Raw genomic sequence first — 18,369 nt, 5'->3', positions numbered from 1 at the left:
GGATGCTTCAGTGAAGCATCGACCTGCTCACGTCATGATCCTGGGTTCCTGGGATGGAGCCCTGAATGAGCTCTCTGCTCAACAGGGAGTCTGCTGCTCCTTCTCCCTCTGCCCCTCTCCCTGCCTCGTTCCCCGTCTTTCAAAAGGATGAATAAAATCTTAAAAACGAAAAAAAAAAAAAGATGTATGTAGGTAGGACATACTGTGTAGGCATTTCATTTAGAGGGGAGTACAAGCGGTATTTTGCAAGGAGTTTGTGTCATAAAGCATATTTGGGATAGGATGGAGTTGGGTCCTGCTGGGCTAATGGTTTGGGGACACCGAAGCTCTGGGAGAACGAGGTTGCTTTAGTGATTCCATATGTATTGAGAACTACTATGGCCTTGTGCTGGACGGTTCTGGGGACTCAGTGGTGACAGCAAAAACCCCAGCCCTGCCCCTGGGCAGTGAGGACTGGGGTGGGCAGGACTGGGATGTGAGAATCAGGGCGGTGGGGGGGGGTACAGCCCAGAGTGGCACCCGACCTAGCTGGGGGTAGGAGGGTTTCCTGGGGGAAGTGACCTTAGCGCTGAGCCTGGTGGAAGAGGTTTCCAAGCAGGAGGACTAGCCTGTGCCACCATCCAGGACCCAAAACATTGTTCCGTGGGCCTGGAGCAACATTCCTTAAGATTGATTCCTTTGGATCTTTCTGGTGTGCGGGGCTCTACGGAGGGCTGGGCCACGTGAAGGCTTGCAAGACCCTGGGACTAGGTTCCAATCCTGGCCCTGCTGCTGCTGTCGCCAAGATGCCTTCATCAGGAACCTGAGAATGGGACCATCTCTGGAATCAGGGCCTTTGCTGGTGAATTTCAATTAGGGATCTTGAGAAGTGATCATCCTGGATCAGCGAGGCCCTACACCCCACAACTGGTGTCCCTGGAAGAGACAGAAAAGGAGGAGACACAGAGCCGTGGAGAGGAAGGCCACATGAAGACCCAGGCAGAGATGGGAGTGATGCGTGTAGCCACCGAGAAGGGCCTGGGACAGGTCCTAGCTCAGAGCCTAGGGAAGGGGCAAGTCTGCCCACACTTTGATTTCGGACTTGTGGCCTCTGGAACTGTGGAAAGATACACGTCTGCTATTTATATATTTTTTTTTCAATTCATTTGACACAGAGATAGAGAATACGAGTAGGCAGAGCGGCAGGCAGAGGGAGAGGGAGAAGCAGGCTCTCCGCTGAGCAGAGAGCCTGATGCGGGGCTAGATCTCAGGACCCTGGGATCATGACCTGAGCTGAAGGCAGAGGCTTAACCGACTGAGTCACCCAGGCGCCCCATTTCTAAATTTTTAAAAACATTTTCTTTCTTTCTTTCTTTCTTTATGAGAGCGTGAAAGGGAGAGCGGGCGCATACGTGGGTGGGGGGAGGGGAAGGTACAGGCGGGAGGGGGTAGAATCTCTAGGTCTCTAAGTGGACTCCCTGCTGAGCGCGGACCGGATGCAGGGCTGGATCCCAGGACTCTGAGATCATGACCTCAGCCCAGACCAAGAGTCCAATGTTTCACCCACTGCGCTCCCCTCCTGCCCATCCCCGCTGAGTGCCCCACTTATGCTGGTGTAAGTCATACAGTTTGTGGTTGTTGGTTACTACCAAGCAGCTGTGACCCACTGTGCAGGGGAGCCTCAGTGAGCCTGTCTTCCTCTCTGTAAAATGGGCATCAACAAGGCCTATCAGACCGTGAGGCAGATGCAAAGGGAGCAGCCCTTTAACCAATAAGGCAGCAAATGTCTGTGACTGTGACCTGTTGCCAGAGGCCTTGGTCTGGCCAGGGGTGTTTCAGGTAATAATAAGACAGTTAAGGGGCGCCTGGGTGGCTCAGTGGGTTAAGTGACTGATTCTTGGTTTCAGCTCAGGTCGTGATCTTGGGGTCATGAGATCGTACCCTGTGTAGGGCGCCATGCTCAGGGCAGAGTCCAGAGTCCCCTTGGAGTTTCTCTCTCTTCTCCCTCTGCCCCTCCATCCCCCCTCCCTCATCTGTCTGTCCCTCTCAAATAAATAAATCTTAAAAAAAAAAATGAGTAATGTTAAGCATACCCACTGTGTGCCAGACACTGTTCTAAGAGCCTTTTGCTGCCATCAAACAACACACATTTATTCTCTTACAGCTGTAAGAGAGGTGCTGTAAGAGAGGTTGCAGAAGCAACCTCCCTGGGCCAAAATCAGGGTGTCAGCCTGGCCGCACTCCCTGGGGAGGCTCTGGGGAGAATCAGTCCCCTGACCTTTTTGAAACTTTTCCCAGTGGCATTCCTCACATTCTTTGGCTTGTGGGTCCTTTCCTCCATCTTCAGTGGCAGCCACATGATATGTTGCCCCTCCCTCTGCTTCCCTCTTATAAGGACCCTTGGGATTACAGTGGGCTCCTTGAAATGGTCCAGGATCTTCGCCTTATCTCAAGATTATTATTTTTTTTTAACATTACAATACAGATGCAAACGAAGGTGGAATCTTTTTTTTTAAAGATTTTTATTTATTTATTTATTTGACAGAGAGAGATCACAAGTAGGCAGGGAGGCAGGCAGAGAGAGATAGAGGGAAGCAGGCTCCCCGCCGAGCAGAGAGCCCGATGCAGGACTCGATCCCAGGACCCTGGGATCATGACCTGAGCCAAAGGCAGAGGCTTAACCCACTGAGCTAACCAGGCGCCCCAAAGACAGAATCTTACTGTACTTTTCAGCATCCCTCTTTCATTCCACCCCCACAAGCAACGGATATATGCATATATGCATGTGTGTGAAAATGCCACTTTTTAGCCAGGGAGAGGTGACTCAGACTACATAACTCTTAGGCCATTGAACTGGGAAAGACTGAAAGTGTTAAAACACTGTGTTAGCGAGGTTGTGGGGAAACACGCACTCTGGCCTCGCTTGGGTGAGTGGAAGTGGGCATGGCTTTTTTGCTGAGCCGCCAGCATCAGACGAGGCTGTCCTGTGAGGCAGATGAAGTACGAGCCTCCAGATGTCTCGTCCAACAGAGCCAGCACTCTGTCCAACACCCTGGATGGTGCTCTTGTCTTATACTTTTTTTCACTCTCTGTTTCAAGAGGGCTTCTGACCTTGTAGACACTTTAGGCCCTAAACTACCTGCGTCCACCGTGGTTTTTTTTACTGAAACATCATAATGTAAATTACCTTTTGATCTGGGAATTTGTCTACCTAGAAGTCATAATAATGGTCTCCATGTATTGAGAACTTAACAATGTCTCAGGCCTCGCGCCAAGCACTTTCTGTGTTTTCATTCATTAATCCACTCACTTCTGCACTACAGACCCAGTAGGGAGGTGTTATGGTATCTCCTTCACAGATGAAGTTGAACTCCAGAAAAGTTTGATACGTCGCTCAAGGTCACGCGGTTGGTAAGTGATAGATCAAGGTCATGTGATTGGTAAGTGATAGATCTGAGATTCAAACCTGGGCCTTCTGGTTTCAGAGTCTGTGGTCTTAATCATGATATCAGGAGTCCTTTTTGAGCAAGCTTATGGGTCATGCACTTACAAAGATGTGTGCCCAGAGAAGTTCAGTGTAGCATTGTCAGCCATCTCCCCAATTTGGAAACAACTCAAAACATCCATGAGACCAGGCAGGGCGGATTATGGCCCATCTCTAGGACAGAATATCACACAGAAGTTTTAAAGGTTGTCAACCATCCATTGCTTAAATAAAGATATATGATCTCAGCGTAGTATATCTGGTTTTGTTTCATAAGAAGGGAGGAAATAGTCGTAACAGAGATTGATCCATTCATAAATACATTTTTTTGTGTGTGTGGGGAGGAGACAGCTTACTGTGTATGAGGCCCTGTTGAAGGCACTGGGGATGCAGCAAGTTATAAAAAGAGGAGATACAGGGGAGCAGACAGGCAGAGAAGAAGAGAAATAAGACACTGGGTAGTTTAGAGGGTGAATGGTAAAATGGAAAACTAGAGTGGGAAGAAGAAAAGGGATGGGAGATTTTGCAATCTCCAGACAGGCAGCTTCAAGGAAGGCCTGTTAAGTGGGGCTAACATCTGAATAAAGACCTGAAGCAGTAGATAGTGAACTTGGCAGAAATTTGGGGACTTCCCCAAAAATTCGGTTATATATGTAGAAAAGGTCTTTGAAAAGCTGTTAACAGTAACCTTGTAAGGGACCAGGGATTAGAAGGTGCTTCCACTCTTCCTGTTTTGAGTCTCAAGATAAAATTGCCAGCAACCTCAGGGAATCTGGTCTGCCCACTTGTAACTGTCAACGCTTTTTATCAATTGTAATGATAGGTTCATTACATCGAATTTTTGGTTAATGCGTGTAACCCCCTGGCCTCTGTAACAAAATCCTGCGGATCCCTCTCTGAGCTTCCTTCAGTCCCTGTAATGCAAGACACTCACGCACCACAGGGCCTTTGCACAGGCCCTGTTGTCGGCCTGGACAGCCACCGCCTGTTATCCGGAGGCCTCTCTGTAAGGTATCTCCCACATTTCTGTATCTGTTATTTCGTATTTACTTGTGCCTCCCCTCACCAGCTCATCTCTTTGACCCGCTTCCTCCCCATGCACTGCACCTTCCCCCAGCCTGGCACTCAGTGCAGATTTAGAGAATGCAGGAAAGATTCAATCGGTTGATATTTTTAAGCTTCTACTCTAAGGTTTCATTGGCAGGAGCATGAGGGATTCCCCAGTCACCCCCAGCACAATCTGGCATCAGGAGTCTTTGCCTCGTGCCTGGTATCTATTTATTGGAACCAGGAAAGAGGAAGCAGGTAAAGGCCGGAAAGGGGTTGTTGTCTCCTTTCCCCGGAAGGAGGTAATCTAGGCCAAACGAAGTTGAGCAAGCTTCCAGAATACCCCTGTGGACCACCTAGACTCACGCCCACCTGCAACCGAGGGGGCGCGGCGCCTTTAAGGTTCCCGGAAACGGGCCGGCAGGACCGGAAGTGGCCCTCTTTAGTTCCCCTCTTCACGTGGTGCGGGCGGGAAGTGACGCGAACGGCCCGGGAGCTGCGGACGCGGAGCCCGACGGAGCCAGAGTAGCGGACGCCGCGGGGTCTCCGGGACAGGTGACCGGGGGAGGGGGTCGGGAGCGCTCCCGGAGGGGGCGGGGCCTGGCGTCCCACGTGGGGGGAGAGGGAGCGGGTGCGGGCGGGGCAGCGTACTCTGCGGGGGGGCGGGGACAGGACGCCCACATGGGAAGCTGGAGGGGCCCAGGTGGGGCGGGACGTCGGCGGGTGGGCAGGACCCGGGCGGGCCGGGCTGTGGGTGGGGCCGGGGCGTGGGGCTGTAAAGTTTTGCCCGTGCTGGGGGCGGAGCCAAAGTGTGGCCCAGAGAGCTAGGGGGCGGGGCTGGCACTCTGGCCGAAAGTGCTGGGGGAGGGGCCAGAAAGTTTTGCCTGAGCGTGAAGTGGCTCCAGATCGTCGGCCCTGACTTCCGAGGGTGGGGCCGGGGTCAAAAAGTTGTGGGTGGCAGGGGCGGAGCCAGGGTGCTGGCTGGGCATGCTGAAGGTGGAGTCAGAAAGTTTTGCCGGGTGTCTGAGCGTCCGCGCGGACGCTGGAGGCGGGGCCAGAACCTCGGGGGGGGGTACTGGGGGCGGGGCCATAGTTTGACACGACGAGGCGGGGCTGGGAGGCAGGGGGCGTGACCGGGAGGTTGGCTGGGCAAATCGTAGGCGGGGCCGGTGTAATAACGCGAGAGTAGGGGGCGTGTTCAGGCTGTTGCTGTGGGACCCAGGGGGAGGGGCTTGGGGGAGGGCTGGGAGAGTCAGAAGCCGGGTCTGGTTAAAGACGCGCGTGTGGGCGGGGTCAAGGGATTAGCGGGAAAGGCGGGGCGGAGAAAGTTGGTCCTGGGGTGGGGCGGGGCCTTGGCCTTCCCGACCCGGTAGAGGCTGGAGCTTTTCCCTGCGAAGGCGCGCGCGGACGGGGAAGTTTTGTCTGCGTCGGGGCGGGTAGAGTATTCCCTGGGTTGAGCCAAGCCCAGGAAGCCTCGCCAGTGGACACCGGGCCTGTTTTGGGAATCTGCGGGGTTGTTGGGGAGGCAGCGGTACCTTTCTCCGGACGTTGGAGGCGGGGCTTGGACATCCCACAGGGAGGCCTGGGTTTAAAGTGCTCTCCCAGGTCAGGGCAAGGTGTAGGGTTCGAGCTTGTTTTTGTGTGGGGTTATTTTGAACCGTTCCTGGGAAAGAGGTGGGTTTAGACGGTTCACGGGGATGGAGGGGCACCGGAGTGGGCAAAGAAAGGTGGGCTTAGAATCTTCTTGTACAGATAGGGAGCGGGAGGATGTGTCTAAAGCACTCCGGAGATGGAGGCCTGGGTTAAAACTCCCAGCACCGGGGTCTTGAGTCTGGGCTAGAATCTTGTTTTGGAAGGGAGCAGTGTTGGATGTTTCCTTAAGCTGTAGGGTGGGACCAGAGCTTTCCCAAGGTGGGTGCGACTCTAGTGTTTAAGTAGGGAATGGGCACAAATGTCCAGAAGGTGGTGGACTCTAGATTTCTCCCGGTAGGGGTCGGGCTCGCACAAGAAGAGGGAATGGTGGTGAGGACTAGAATTCTCTTGTGGGTGCAGCTGGGGTTGTTCATGTGCATGTGTGTTTGGGAGGATCCTGGGTATGGGTGAGACGGAAGCAGATTGGGGAGCCATTGGCCTTAGTCCTTTTGTTCCCTTTGCCTTCAGGAACCCCCAGTGCTGTGTCCAGAGTCTACAGGGGAAGGTTGCTGGGACCCTGGCCCCATCTTGCCAGTGGAATGGTGAGATGGAAACTGGGCTCTCTAGAATCTACGCTTTGGGTCAGGGGCTTGGGAGGAGGGGACCCAGGACTCAGACCCTGGATCCAATGGCAATGGGTTGGGTATAGGTTTTTCTTACTGTTCTCAGTTGTCTCCTTCTCTCAGTCAGCCACACTGGATCTGAAATCGAAGGAGGAGAAGGATGCCGAGTTGGACAAGAGGATCGAGGCTCTTCGGCGAAAGAATGAGGCCCTCATCCGGCGCTACCAGGTGCCCTAGCCCCGCCCTGGGAGACCCCATCCCCTCTCCTCCCCGCAGTGAGTTTCCCTCACCTCTCCCTTCAAATCTTTTCATGGCTCCCCATCACTCTCAGGATAAAAGCCAAAGGCCTTAGCCTGCCATTCCTTCTTTCATTCCATCGTTCCATCGTTCATGCAGGAATACTTACGGGGCCTTCACTGCCAGGCTCTAGGCTGAGTGTGGCTGGACACACAGCTATGACTGAGACATCCGTGAGGTTATTCCAGACTTTACAGTCCAGAGTTCACAGTCCAGTAGGAGCACCGGCCGTTCCTCAGGCAGTGATGACCCGCAGTAGGCTGGGTTAAACCGCAAGAGATTAGAGGTCAGGCGGGAGCCAAAGGGGGCTCTTCACCCAGTGTGGGGGATACTTGGGAGGGCTTCCTGGAGGAGGAGATTCTGAGACCCGAAGGGTGAGTTAGCCAGCTGGAAAGAAGAGCTGTATGTGTTTCAGGCGGAGGGAACAATTTGTGTAGAAACTCGGAGCTTAAGGTTGGAAGGTCAGTGGAGGGATATTGACCCTGGCAGCCAGACTGGGAGTTTGGACTTTCTCTTGAGGGCACCGGGGAGCCCTGGAGGGCTTTGGAGCAGTAGCAGGATAAGGTCAGAGTAGCCTTTTAGGAAGAGCCCCCTGGCTGCTGTCTGGTGTTGGTTGGGAGGAGGGGATACTGGAGCCCAGAGACCAAGGAGGAAGGAGAGGAGGTGCCGGGCATGGGACAGGGCTTTTGGGAGGGCTCAGTGACAGGCTGTGAGGAGCGAGAGGTCACGATGCGGCTCAGGTCTTTGTCAAAAGTGCCAGGGTGGTTGGTGGAGCTCTTCCTGAAAAGAGGCCTGAGAGGAAGAATGGGTTTCATTTATTCATTTTTCATGCATTCATTCGTTTACTTAAAAAAAAAAAAAAAAAAAGAGGCATATTGAGTTTCTGTTGTGTGTCATGGATGATTCTAGCTTTGGGGTATACATCAGTGAACAAAAGAGCCAGATACCCCTGTCCTCAGGTAGCATCTGTTGCATGGGGGAAGGCGGACAGTAGGCAAAATACATATAATGCCGGGTAGTGAACAGGAGAAGGGCCAAGAGAATGGTAGGAAAGGTCAGGGAAGGCTTCTCTGAGAAGGGCACATTTCAGGAGCAGAAACCTGAAGGAGATGAGGGACTAAAGGCTCTCTGGGGTAAGAGTGTTCCCAGCAGAGGGGGCAGTAGGCGCAAAGGCCTTGAGGCAGGTCTGAGCCTGATATGTTCTAGGAACAGTGAGAAGGGCAGGGTCAGTGAGGGGGAGAAGGAGGGGGAGAGGGTAGGGGATGAGGTCAAGTGGTCATGAGGCCGGACCCTGTAGGGCCCCATAGGTTGTGGGGAAGCCTTTGGCTCATACTCAAGAGATGGGTACCCCAGGAGGCTTCTGAGCTAGAGAATAGCGTGGTGTGGCAGTGGTGGGGAAGATGCTGAACTGACCAGCTTTCCTGTCAAACTCAGGAGAGAGGCCTAGGTAGGGGCTAATCTTGGGGGGAGTTCAGGGAGCTGTGGGAATCCAGCTGGCACCAGTACCTCTGACACTCTCCTCCTGCTGTTTGGTTCTAGGAAATTGAGGAGGACCGGAAAAAAGCTGAACTCGAGGGAGTGGCTGTGACAGCTCCCCGGAAAGGCCGCTCAGTGGAGAAGGAGAACATGGCAGTGGAGGCGGTGAGCTCCGCACTGGGGTGGGGGACTCCTCAGGACAGAGAGGGGGTGAGCATGGAGACCTGGGGCCTGAGAGCTCTCCTGTGCTGGCTGCCTCAGCCCTGGGGCTGGTCTCCAATCTCACCGCTGCTCTCAGGTTTGGGGGGTCCCAGTCTCCTCATCCCGGTGACTGTACTTTTCCTCCCTTCCCTCCTCCAGGAGAAGAGCTTGGGTCCCTCCCGGAGGTCTCCTGGGACCTCGCGACCTCCAGGGGCCAGCAAGGGAGGCCGGATGCCCCCCCAGCAGGGAGGGCGGGCAGGCATGGGCCGGACAGCCCGTAGCTGGGAGGCCGGTTCTGGGGAGCAGTCTCGAGGAGGAGCTGGTGGCCGTGGCAGGAGGGGCCGGGCCAGGGGGTCCCCTCATCTCTCTGGAGCTGGAGATGCCTCAGCTGCCGACCGCAAATCCAAGGTAGAATCTCGGGATAGGCCGGGGTCATCCGGCAGAGGCCCTTACCCTTACCGTCTCGTTGCTCTTTGGTCCTACTCTCAACGTGGACCGGTATCTGTTTGTTGTCTTTCTCCACCTCTCCATCAGCTTTTTCAGTCCCCCCATCTGCTCTTTCTTGCTCTCATTCCTCCCTCCCTCCCCCTGATGGGTGCTTCGTGTGCTCTCCCTGTTTTTTTTTTTTTTTTGTTATCTCCCCTCCTGTTGCTCATTCTGGTGCAACGTTTCCGTCCAGTCCATGTGCGCTTGCTCGCTATCTTACTCTGTCCATCTCGCAGCTGGATTTCTTCGTGGGGAGCATTGATGTACCTGCAACTGCTCTCCCTCCCAGATGCGCGGGTCAGGGGCTGGGAGACTGTCTAGCAGAGTGGCTCAGGGCCCACCTTGGACTTGGGGTCAACTTGGTTCAATTAATTCCCTGCCCTTGGGCAGCTCACTTCCCCCTGGGAGCTTCTGAAGAGAGTAAAAAGAGTCAGGTTTCAAGGGTATTGTGAACATTCTGGGACATCAGGCATCGAAGCCCTCCAGGGAAGCACTTGAAGAACATTACTTGCGGGTGTTTATGATTTGCACACGTTAAGCTGTTGTCCTCAAAAGACCTCAGGACACCGTGGCTTAACCCGGGTGGAAGTTTATTTCTCCCCCGTATGCCAAGCTGTGGGAACGCAAATGTCCTCTCTGGCAACTTGGCTGTGTGCTCATCTAAAGTTCTGTTCCCACAGAAGAAGGGGAGAATGGATTGTACGGCGGAGGGGGGGCACCTCGCCATCTGCCAGGTTATTACTGCTGTTACAACATCATTTCTGTGACAGCTGTGGGGTGTTGTGGTCCCTGGCTCCTTTTCCGGGTGCAGGGGTCCCCTAGAAAGATTGGCGGCTGAGATCTATTACAGTGGGAAACGGAGGGGAGGAGGTGGAGGGGACTACATCTGGAGGGGATCAAATGCGGGCTCAGAAGTGATCTGGTCTGTTATAGCCACACCTTACGGTGCCCTCAATTCCTCCAGCATTGAATCCTGATGACAAAGGGCTGCCTACCAGGGACTCCCTGCCTGGGGTTTCTGTAGGTCCCCTCTGCCTTATACAAACCCCAGTTCCAGACCCCAGCAGGAAAGCGGGCGCCTAGTATATGCCACACCATCGGCACAGACAGCTGAGGTGCTTTGAGCTCCCTTAGTAGCTAACCGTTGCCCGGGGATGTGCCGGGAGCCAAATGCCCAGATGCCAGCCCGGAGCGGGCTTGGTGAGCAGGCCCGTCTGCAGAGAGTCTCCAGCCTGCTGTGGTTGTTTCTCTGCGCGGATGCTGACTCCCGGTGTCCCTGTCTTTGTGTCCTGCCTGCCCCCAGGAGTGGGAGGAGCGGCGCCGGCAGAACATTGAGAAGATGAATGAGGAGATGGAGAAGATAGCGGAGTACGAACGCAACCAGCGGGTCAGTGCCCTGGGTGTCCCTGTGGTGGGGTGGAGCCTCCTGGGCCCCCATGAGCTCTCCAGCCCCTCCTCCCCCACTCCCTGTGCCCGTAGGAAGGTGTGCTGGAGCCCAACCCGGTGCGGAACTTCCTGGATGACCCCCGACGACGCAGCGGGCCCCTGGAGGAGCCTGAGCGGGACCGGCGGGAAGGCAGCCGCCGGCATGGGCGCAACTGGGGGGGGCCTGACTTCGAGCGGGTGCGCTGCGGCCTAGAGCAGGAGCGGCAGGTGGGTGCCAGCAGCCGGGGCACCCTGGGTCGAACCCCAGTCTGCCAACGGCCTGTCCTTCCTGCAGTCACTCTTGATGGGGGTTGCCAGGGGGGTGCCCGAGCACCAGGCCCAGGGTGGCCAAGACAGCGGGTGTGGGGGCAGCCTCAGCCTCGAGCTGATGGTCTGTTCTTGTTTGGGCACCGTCGTGCTTTCCTCTTTAGCTTTATGGAGCCTTTGGGCGACGTCCTCTCGCGAATGTCAGTAGTGTTTATGGGACATTTTGGGTGCTGGATATGGACTTAGGTGCTAGGGCTTTTTCTTTTTCTTTTTTTTTTCTTTCTTTTTTTAAGATTTTATTTATTTGAGGGAGAGAGAACGAGCGAGCAAGCACAAGTGGGGGTACTTGGTAGAGGGAGAAGGGGAAGAGACTCCCCACTGTGCTGGGAACTCGATCCCAGGACCCAGAGATCATGCCCTGAGCTGAAGGCAATGACTTTAATGACTGAGCCACTCAGGTGTCCACTGGGACTGTCTTAGGGCCAAGCTACTGCCCCAGTGGAATTGATTCGGGGGGGGGGCTGTGTAAACCAACCTGCAGTGGGGTGTCAGGTAGTGCAAAAGGTTGTGAAGAAAACTCCATCAGGGAGAGAAACTAGAGAGGGCGCTCCTTGTGAGGGAGCGATCTGGGACGGCCTCTCCGCAGAGGTGCCTCTGGAGCTGACCTGGTTCTAGCCTCCAGCCTGTCGCCCCTTATGTTGGGCATGGCCCTACTGCTGAGTGCAGCAGGCACATGGGGGCTGGGTGGGCCGGCCTGGGGAATGGGGCCCTGACTGCCTGTCTGTGGGTGGGCAGGGCCGCCGGGCTGGCCTAGGCAGTGCTGGGGACATGACGCTGTCCATGACGGGCCGGGAGCGGTCAGAATATCTGCGCTGGAAGCAGGAGAGGGAGAAGATCGACCAGGAGCGGCTGCAGAGACACCGCAAGCCCACTGGCCAGTGGCGGCGGGAGTGGGATGCCGAGAAGACCGATGGGATGTGAGTGTCCCCTCTGCTCACCCCCGTTTGGCTCCTTGGCCTTGACCCTGACTTCCCTCTGTCTCTGTCTCTGGCATCCTGGCCGGGCTTGGCTCCCTGGTGCAGGCTGCACTTGGCTCCCCGTGGGATCGTTCTGGGGCTCAGGTGGCAGACGCTCTCTGGAGAAGTGCTGGGCGTGGCATTGGCAGGTGTGTGGGAGGGAGGGGGACATGCTCCCTGCCCTGTTGGCGACGGCGGCATTGCTGTGGCGGGAAACTAAGCTGATCTAGTTGGTGGTTTGTGCAGCAGTGCCCTGGCTAAGGGCACGGATGGAAATTCTAAATAGGGAAGGTGCAAGGACAGGCAGCCGGTGATGGGACCTTCAAACTGCATGCCCGCCCCCCCGAACCCACACCCCTCATCCGGGGGGCACCTTTACCCTTATCTGGCCGGGTCCCCTTTTGGGCCCCAGGAAGCAGCCTGTTAGTCCAACTTCAGGCGAAGCTCTTCTTTGTGTCATTGACAGGAGGGCTGGTCTCCGGACCAAAGAGCCAGGCATTGTTAGACCTGCAGTCATTGTTAGACCTGCAGCTGGAGTTTATTTATTTATTAATTTTATTGGGGGTGGGGTGGGGACAGAAGGTGAGACAAAGATAGTCCTCACGCAGACTCCTTGCTGAGTGCAAAGCCCCACGTGGGGCTTGATCCCATGACCCCAAAATCATGACGGGAGCTGAACTCAAGAGTCGAACGTCCAGCCGAGTGAGCCCCCCCTCCCCCGCGCCCCTGCCATTGTCGTTGTTATGCCGCTGCCTGCCCCGCTGCTCCGGAAGTTCTCACGCCGGCCCTGTTCGGTTGGCGCTGGCTGGACAGAGAGGCTGTTGGCTGTGTGCCCAGTGTGCGGAGCATTCATTTCTGGATCAGGGGGCAGAGCTTGTGCAAGTGCGAGACTACGTTGCACAGATACTGTAGCTGACCCTTTGGAGGCTTTTAGGGAGACCTTGTCAGGGTTCGTCCCTTGTGTCTCTGAGGCAGCTTGCAGTCAGTCCATTAGCCCGTGCGTGCTTTGATTTCCATAGCTTTTTTTTTATGATTTTATTTTTTAAGATTTATTTTACTATTTAAGATTTTATTTATCTATTTGATAGAGATATAGTGAAAGAAAGTACAAGCAGGGGAGTAGCAGCCAGAAGGAGAAGCAAGCTCCCCACTGACCAGGCAGCCCGATGTGGAGCTCGAATCCAGGACCTTGGGAACATGATCTGAGCTGAAGGCAGACAATTAACCAACTGAGCCACCCAGGCGCCCCAGCAAAAAAAATTTTTTTTAAAGATTTTGAGGGAGAGCAAGAGCATGCACGGCTAGTTGTGGAGGGTAGAGGGAGAGGGAGAAGCAGGCTCCCCACTGAGCAGGGAGCCCCACACAGGGCTTGATCTGGCTCTCACCAGGCTCGTTGACCAGAGCTGAAGGCAGATGCTTAACCGAATGAGCCACATAGGCGCCCCTGTCAGCAAATATTTATTGAGTCTCTTATCTGTGTCATGAAAGGTGATGGCAATACAGTGATGAACGAAACACTTCTGCCTTCAGGGAACCTCGAGTCGAGTTGGAAAGGTAGAAACTCGATCCAGGGGCAGGTCACAAAGAACAGCAAAGAACAGCAAAGAATATGGAGAGGGATGGAGGCTCTTGTTTTAGACTTTGGTGATATATGTAAAATAACATGTGATTATGTTAGGGGTTTAGGAGGGTCTGAGCTGAGGCCTGGAGGAGGTGAGTGTGCAGGCCACAGAAAAGTCTGGGGAAGTGTCCCAAGAGCAGCAGGTGCAAAGGCCCTGAGGTGGAGCTCTGTGTTAGGAGACTCTGTTTAGCCAGGGAGATGGGAGACAGTGATAGGAACAGAGGCCAGACTGGAAGCTAGAGATGATGTACTTCCTAAATTTTTGTTTTTTTGGGGTCAAATACTGACTTTTTTCTATTTGTCACTACAATGCCAAGTTTGCCTCTTGTCCATCCCCTGATTCTGTCTGCCTTCTAATCAGTGACCTCCTCTGGTTGACCATCTCTTCTTCTATGATCTTGATTTTTGACCCCGGCCCCCATCTGTCTCCCTATCTCTTTCCACCCCTCTTTCTCCCACTGTTCCCCCAGCTGCGTGCTCACCCCCTTTCTCTTTTTCCCAGGTTCAAGGATGGCCCAGCTGCTGTGCTCGAACCATCCCACCGCTATGGTGAGTGGGTGTCCTGGGGCGGGGGGTGCAGCTGGCAGGGCCCGGCACAGGAGTGACTTTGTGCCATGCCCCTGTCCCCGACTCCTCCCGGATTCTGTTGCAGATGACCAGGCCTGGACGCGGCCCCCCAAGCCCCCCACTTTCAGGGAGTTCCTGACCCAGCACAAAGCTGAGGTCAGCCGCAGGAGGAGGAAGAGTAGCCGACCCCAGACCAAGGCAGCCCCTCGTGCCTACAGGTGGGGGCACCCCTTCCTTTGGTGTGTGCACATCCTCGCACCCCCAGCAGGGCTTCTGGCTTGATCCGTGGTGGTTCTGACTCCTGCACGTGGGGGCATGTCTGTGCTGTCTCGCACCTGTCTTTTCTCAGTGCTTGACTCTCTGTGGGTCTGGCTCTTGTTTCTGGGGAGTTCAGGCCTAGCTCTCTGCTTTACCTCCATCTCTCCCTTCATCTCCATTTGCTTCTCTTCTGCCACCTGCCGCCCCTCCATCTGTCTGTCCCTGACATCTGGGGACACACCCCCCCATTTCCTTCTCGGCTCTCCCATGTGCTGGCTTCGCTCCTGGAAAGCTCCAGCCCCCTTGCGCCCTGAGTTGAATTTGGCAGCTTTTCTCCGGTGGAGGACCTGGAGGTGAGATGCCCCTTTTTCCTGGCCACCCGGGCCTCACCTCTTTCCTCTGTCCCCTCCAGTGACCATGATGACCGCTGGGAAACGAAGGAGGCAGTGTCCCCGGCCCCTGAGGCCCCCCAGCCCACTGCCCCTGAGGAGACAACCACGCAGGTAAGGCGGGCTCTCGTCGCTGGGGAGGGGGCCTGGGGGTGCTCGGGGCCCACCTCCTCTCCCCGATCTGCCTTGTGTTCCCCACAGCCGCTGGAGACCCCAGCTCCTCCTGCCCACCGGCCCCCTGAGGATGAGGGGGAGGAGGGGGAGGGGGACGAGGGGGAGGATGAGGAGTGGGAAGATGTGAGTGAGGAGGAGGAGGAGGAAGAAGAGGAGGTCGAGGAAGAAGAAGAAGAGGCTGATGATGAGGAGGAAGAACCAGCCCAAGACCACCAACCTCCGGAGGCAGAGGCCACCAGAAGCCCTATGGGAAGCCGCACCGGAAGTCCCACCGGTGAGCAGGCTGACACAGAGCCGTCCAGGCCAGAGAAGCCCCCGCCACTGCCCCAGGCCCCTGCCACGCCTTCTAGCCCCTTTTCACCCCCTGGGGACCACCAACCCGTGTCTGACTGGGGTGAAGAGATGGAGCTGAATTCTCCCTGGGATGCCCACCCGGCTGGTGTCCTGTCCCTGGGCGAGGCCTGGCCTTTTGGAAATGCATGAAGCTAGCTGCTTGTGTGTGTACGCACGCGCTCCGGGGGTGCACTGGCTGTGGGGGCTGTCTGGGGCTGGGCCCCGGGACCATGGGTGCCCCACCGCCCTGGTGGCTGGGAAGACAGTCCATGCCTGTCTCTGGAATGCCCCGTCCCCAATAAAGAGTTCAAGTCCTCAAATGATACTCCCCAAGTGTGTCCTTGAACACCCCTCTCTCCCCCAGGGCCTTCTCTCTCAGGGTGGGGGAGAATTGGGAGGGGTAGGGACTTGACTGGGCCTCCTCCTTCCCCAGGAGGTGACCAGCCAGCCCCTGCCTCCCTGGAGAGTGGGCCCAGCCTCCCAGGAACCCAGAAAGCAGAGGAGGAAAGGTCTGACGCAGCTCCAGGTGGGGGAGTGGACGGGGCCCAATGGGGCCTGCTTCCTTCCTCTTTTTCTCCCTCTGGCGCTGAGGGGAGGGTTTGGGGAGAGTAGGACAAGAGTGGAGCTGGGTATGTGGGGCATAGCTGTGGACGTGGGGGTGAGGCTACAGTGCTAGGATCCTGCGAGACTGGGGCCAAGGTCAAGGCGGTGGAGCTAACTGGAGAATCTCGTGCTGGGGATTGAGTGGAGGGCGGGGGGCTGTGAGGAGGTGGAGCCGAGATGGGACTGGGATTTGGAGGCAGACCCCGGTGTCTGGGGATGTCCTCTAAAAGTAATGGGGTGGGGCTAGGTTCAAGGGGGCGGGGCTGAGGGCAAAATTAGGAATTTAAATAGGAGAGGGGTAGAAATACAGATTTAGCTGAGGGCAGGATTGGCTTTTTGAGGTCTAACCACGTAGGATAAATTAGAAACGCAGACCCCCATGAGAATGTTGGGCCCAAGGCTGCTTCCACCTCCATCAAACTAGGTTGCGATCCAGGGACCTCCCCAGGAGCAGGGTTAGAGTTTGGGGCAGAGCCAAGGAGATCTGGTTAGCACTCTTCGTGGGCAAGGGCAGAGAGGGACAGGTCCAATAAGGCGGGCGTGATGGGAGTCAGTTTATGCCTGTGGGAGTGTGAGGGGGGCGGCGGCTGGGGTGTGCGAGGACAGAGTTTAGGGTGACTACAATGATTTCATCGATTGTAAACAGGCTTCTGTTGGGGTACACGCAGCTTGTGGGTCCTTTGCGAAGATGAGGGGAGTCCGAAACCCATAAACCATTTAGCACGGGGCGACTGCAGCCGGGCTTAGTTGGGATCAGAGACAGAACTGGACGGGCGGGGGAGGAGGTGTCCTGGTGGAGGGCTAGGGAGACTGTCCCCTCCGCTGACTGCCTCTTCTTTCCTCAGAGGCGGGCACCGAGGGCCAGGAGACCGCGGAGATCACCGACTTCCAGAGGGTGCGTTTCTGCAAGGTGGTGGCTGCCGCTCCGCCACCGGGGGCCGCCCGCTGACCGCGCCCGCCGACCGTGGCCTCCGCGCTCTGCACTAACCTGCCGCCTTGCGCCTCTGTCCTCTGCTTCCGTCACACTCCCGCCAGAAGAGGGTTAAATGTAAGGGGGGCGGAGCCAGGGACCGTGAACGGGGTGGGGCCAGGGCAATAGTCCAGTCTCACGCTTCGGGGGGCGCCGTGGCACCGGGAGGGCTGAGACGCCCCTAATCACCCACCTAATGGAAGCCATGGGGTGATAGATGCCGGTCCCCGGGCCTAGATTGTTGCCTCCCGGTTTACATCTGGGGCCTGGCAGATAGCCGGTGACTCTTCCACTGGACTCGGAATTACCGGGCCCCGTCGCCTATTAAACGCAGTGCTTCCGCTAACCTTTGAACTGTGTTTCTGGCAGGGCAGGCTGGGTTGCTATGCTTGGCGGGCTTTTCCGTGGCGGAAGAGGCGGGAGGAAGGGGGTCTTCCTTTCTCCACCCCCCTGATACGTCTTCCCTCCCCTCCCCTCCTCCCGCAGGCCTCCCCGAATTCCTGAAGACGCTGCTGGGAGGGGACTGAAGCTTCCCCGCCTTGATGGGGTGGGGGCGGCAGGAGGGGGTTAGTCTGGATTCCCAGGCTGCGCTCTCTCCTCCCCGGAGACCGCTCTGAATCCCGTGACTTTAGGGAGAGGGAGAAATAGAGGGTGGTGGGGAGGAGTTGGGGAAGGGGCGTGATTGGGTTGTGGGGCCCAGCTGGGACTTCGGGGGTGTTTAGGCCTCAGGACACTAAGTACGGAGGAGGTCCTGCCGGGGGCGTGGTTAGGATGCCGGCGCCGGGCCAGAAGTCTGGCGGACGGAGTTAGAGCGCAGGATGGCCTTAGATGTGGATGGAGCGGCGAGAGCCGGTTTAGATGGGCGTTCCTAATGCGGGTGTGGGGTGCAGCCCTCGGTCGGGGGCGTGTTCAGTACGGTGCTAGAACTAGTGGAGTGAGGCGGAGGAAAGGGGTGGAGCCTGGACTACAGAGCGCGAGTCCAGGGAGAGAAGAGGGTGGCTTCGAATGCAATAGATTTCGAGTCTGATTCAGAGAAAGGCAAGTTAGAAGCGGAGCGGGCCTGCGGGCTAAGGACTGGGGTGCTTTGTGAGGCTTGAACCTCGCAAGGCCGTGGAGCTCGGAGGCGGGGCTGGATGCATGGGAGAAGTCTAAATCCCGAAAGGGGATGGGGTTAAGGCTGGGGGAGGAGGCCAGAAAGGGGAGGGCGGGGCCAGGCTCTGGGCGGGCTCTCAGGTAAGAGGTGTGGGCATCACACCGAAGCGGGGCGGTAGTCGGAAGCGCAGGGAGCTATCTTTGCAGGCCCAGGGCGGGGTCAGAGCTAAGTGAGGGGTGGGGTCGGGACGCTAGTTAAGCCTTAGCTTGATGATGGTTGGCTAGAGACTGGGGAGGGGGCGGACCCAGAGCTCGGTGGAGACCCGCCCGTTTGGGGGGCGTGACCATGCTGGCGGGGGCGGGGTTGGACGAGGGAGATTTAGAACGCGGAGGCGGTCCTCCGAGGGGGTGGGTGGCGGGGGCGGGCCA

General features: G+C 56.6%; 1 protein-coding gene across 9 annotated transcripts; it reads left to right on the top strand.

Annotated features, from left to right (window-relative positions):
• The first annotated feature begins 4,926 nt into the window (after positions 1-4,926).
• On the top strand, positions 4,927-18,355 carry CCDC9 (coiled-coil domain containing 9). Of its 9 annotated transcripts, none has more exons than XM_059151263.1 (15): positions 4,927-5,065; positions 6,671-6,744; positions 6,889-6,993; positions 8,602-8,703; positions 8,899-9,147; positions 10,529-10,612; positions 10,705-10,878; positions 11,713-11,894; positions 14,057-14,103; positions 14,207-14,339; positions 14,792-14,882; positions 14,970-15,216; positions 15,709-15,784; positions 16,724-16,773; positions 17,335-18,355. In XM_059151263.1, the coding sequence occupies exons 2-15, from the start codon at positions 6,742-6,744 to the stop codon at positions 17,373-17,375; spliced, it is 1,584 nt and encodes a 527-aa protein (XP_059007246.1). In that variant the 5' UTR covers positions 4,927-5,065; positions 6,671-6,741; the 3' UTR covers positions 17,376-18,355. The 9 variants fall into 9 exon arrangements, with proteins under 9 accessions (XP_059007246.1, XP_059007247.1, XP_059007242.1 ...); XM_059151264.1 differs by having other exon boundaries at positions 15,709-15,801; positions 17,335-18,354; XM_059151259.1 differs by lacking the exon at positions 17,335-18,355 and having other exon boundaries at positions 16,724-17,245.
• Positions 18,356-18,369: the final 14 nt, after the last annotated feature.

Source organism: Mustela lutreola, chromosome 16, assembly GCF_030435805.1.
Source record: "Mustela lutreola isolate mMusLut2 chromosome 16, mMusLut2.pri, whole genome shotgun sequence".
In the NCBI taxonomy this organism is placed as follows: domain Eukaryota; kingdom Metazoa; phylum Chordata; class Mammalia; order Carnivora; family Mustelidae; genus Mustela; species Mustela lutreola.
This window is presented reverse-complemented; position numbering and strand designations above follow the sequence as displayed.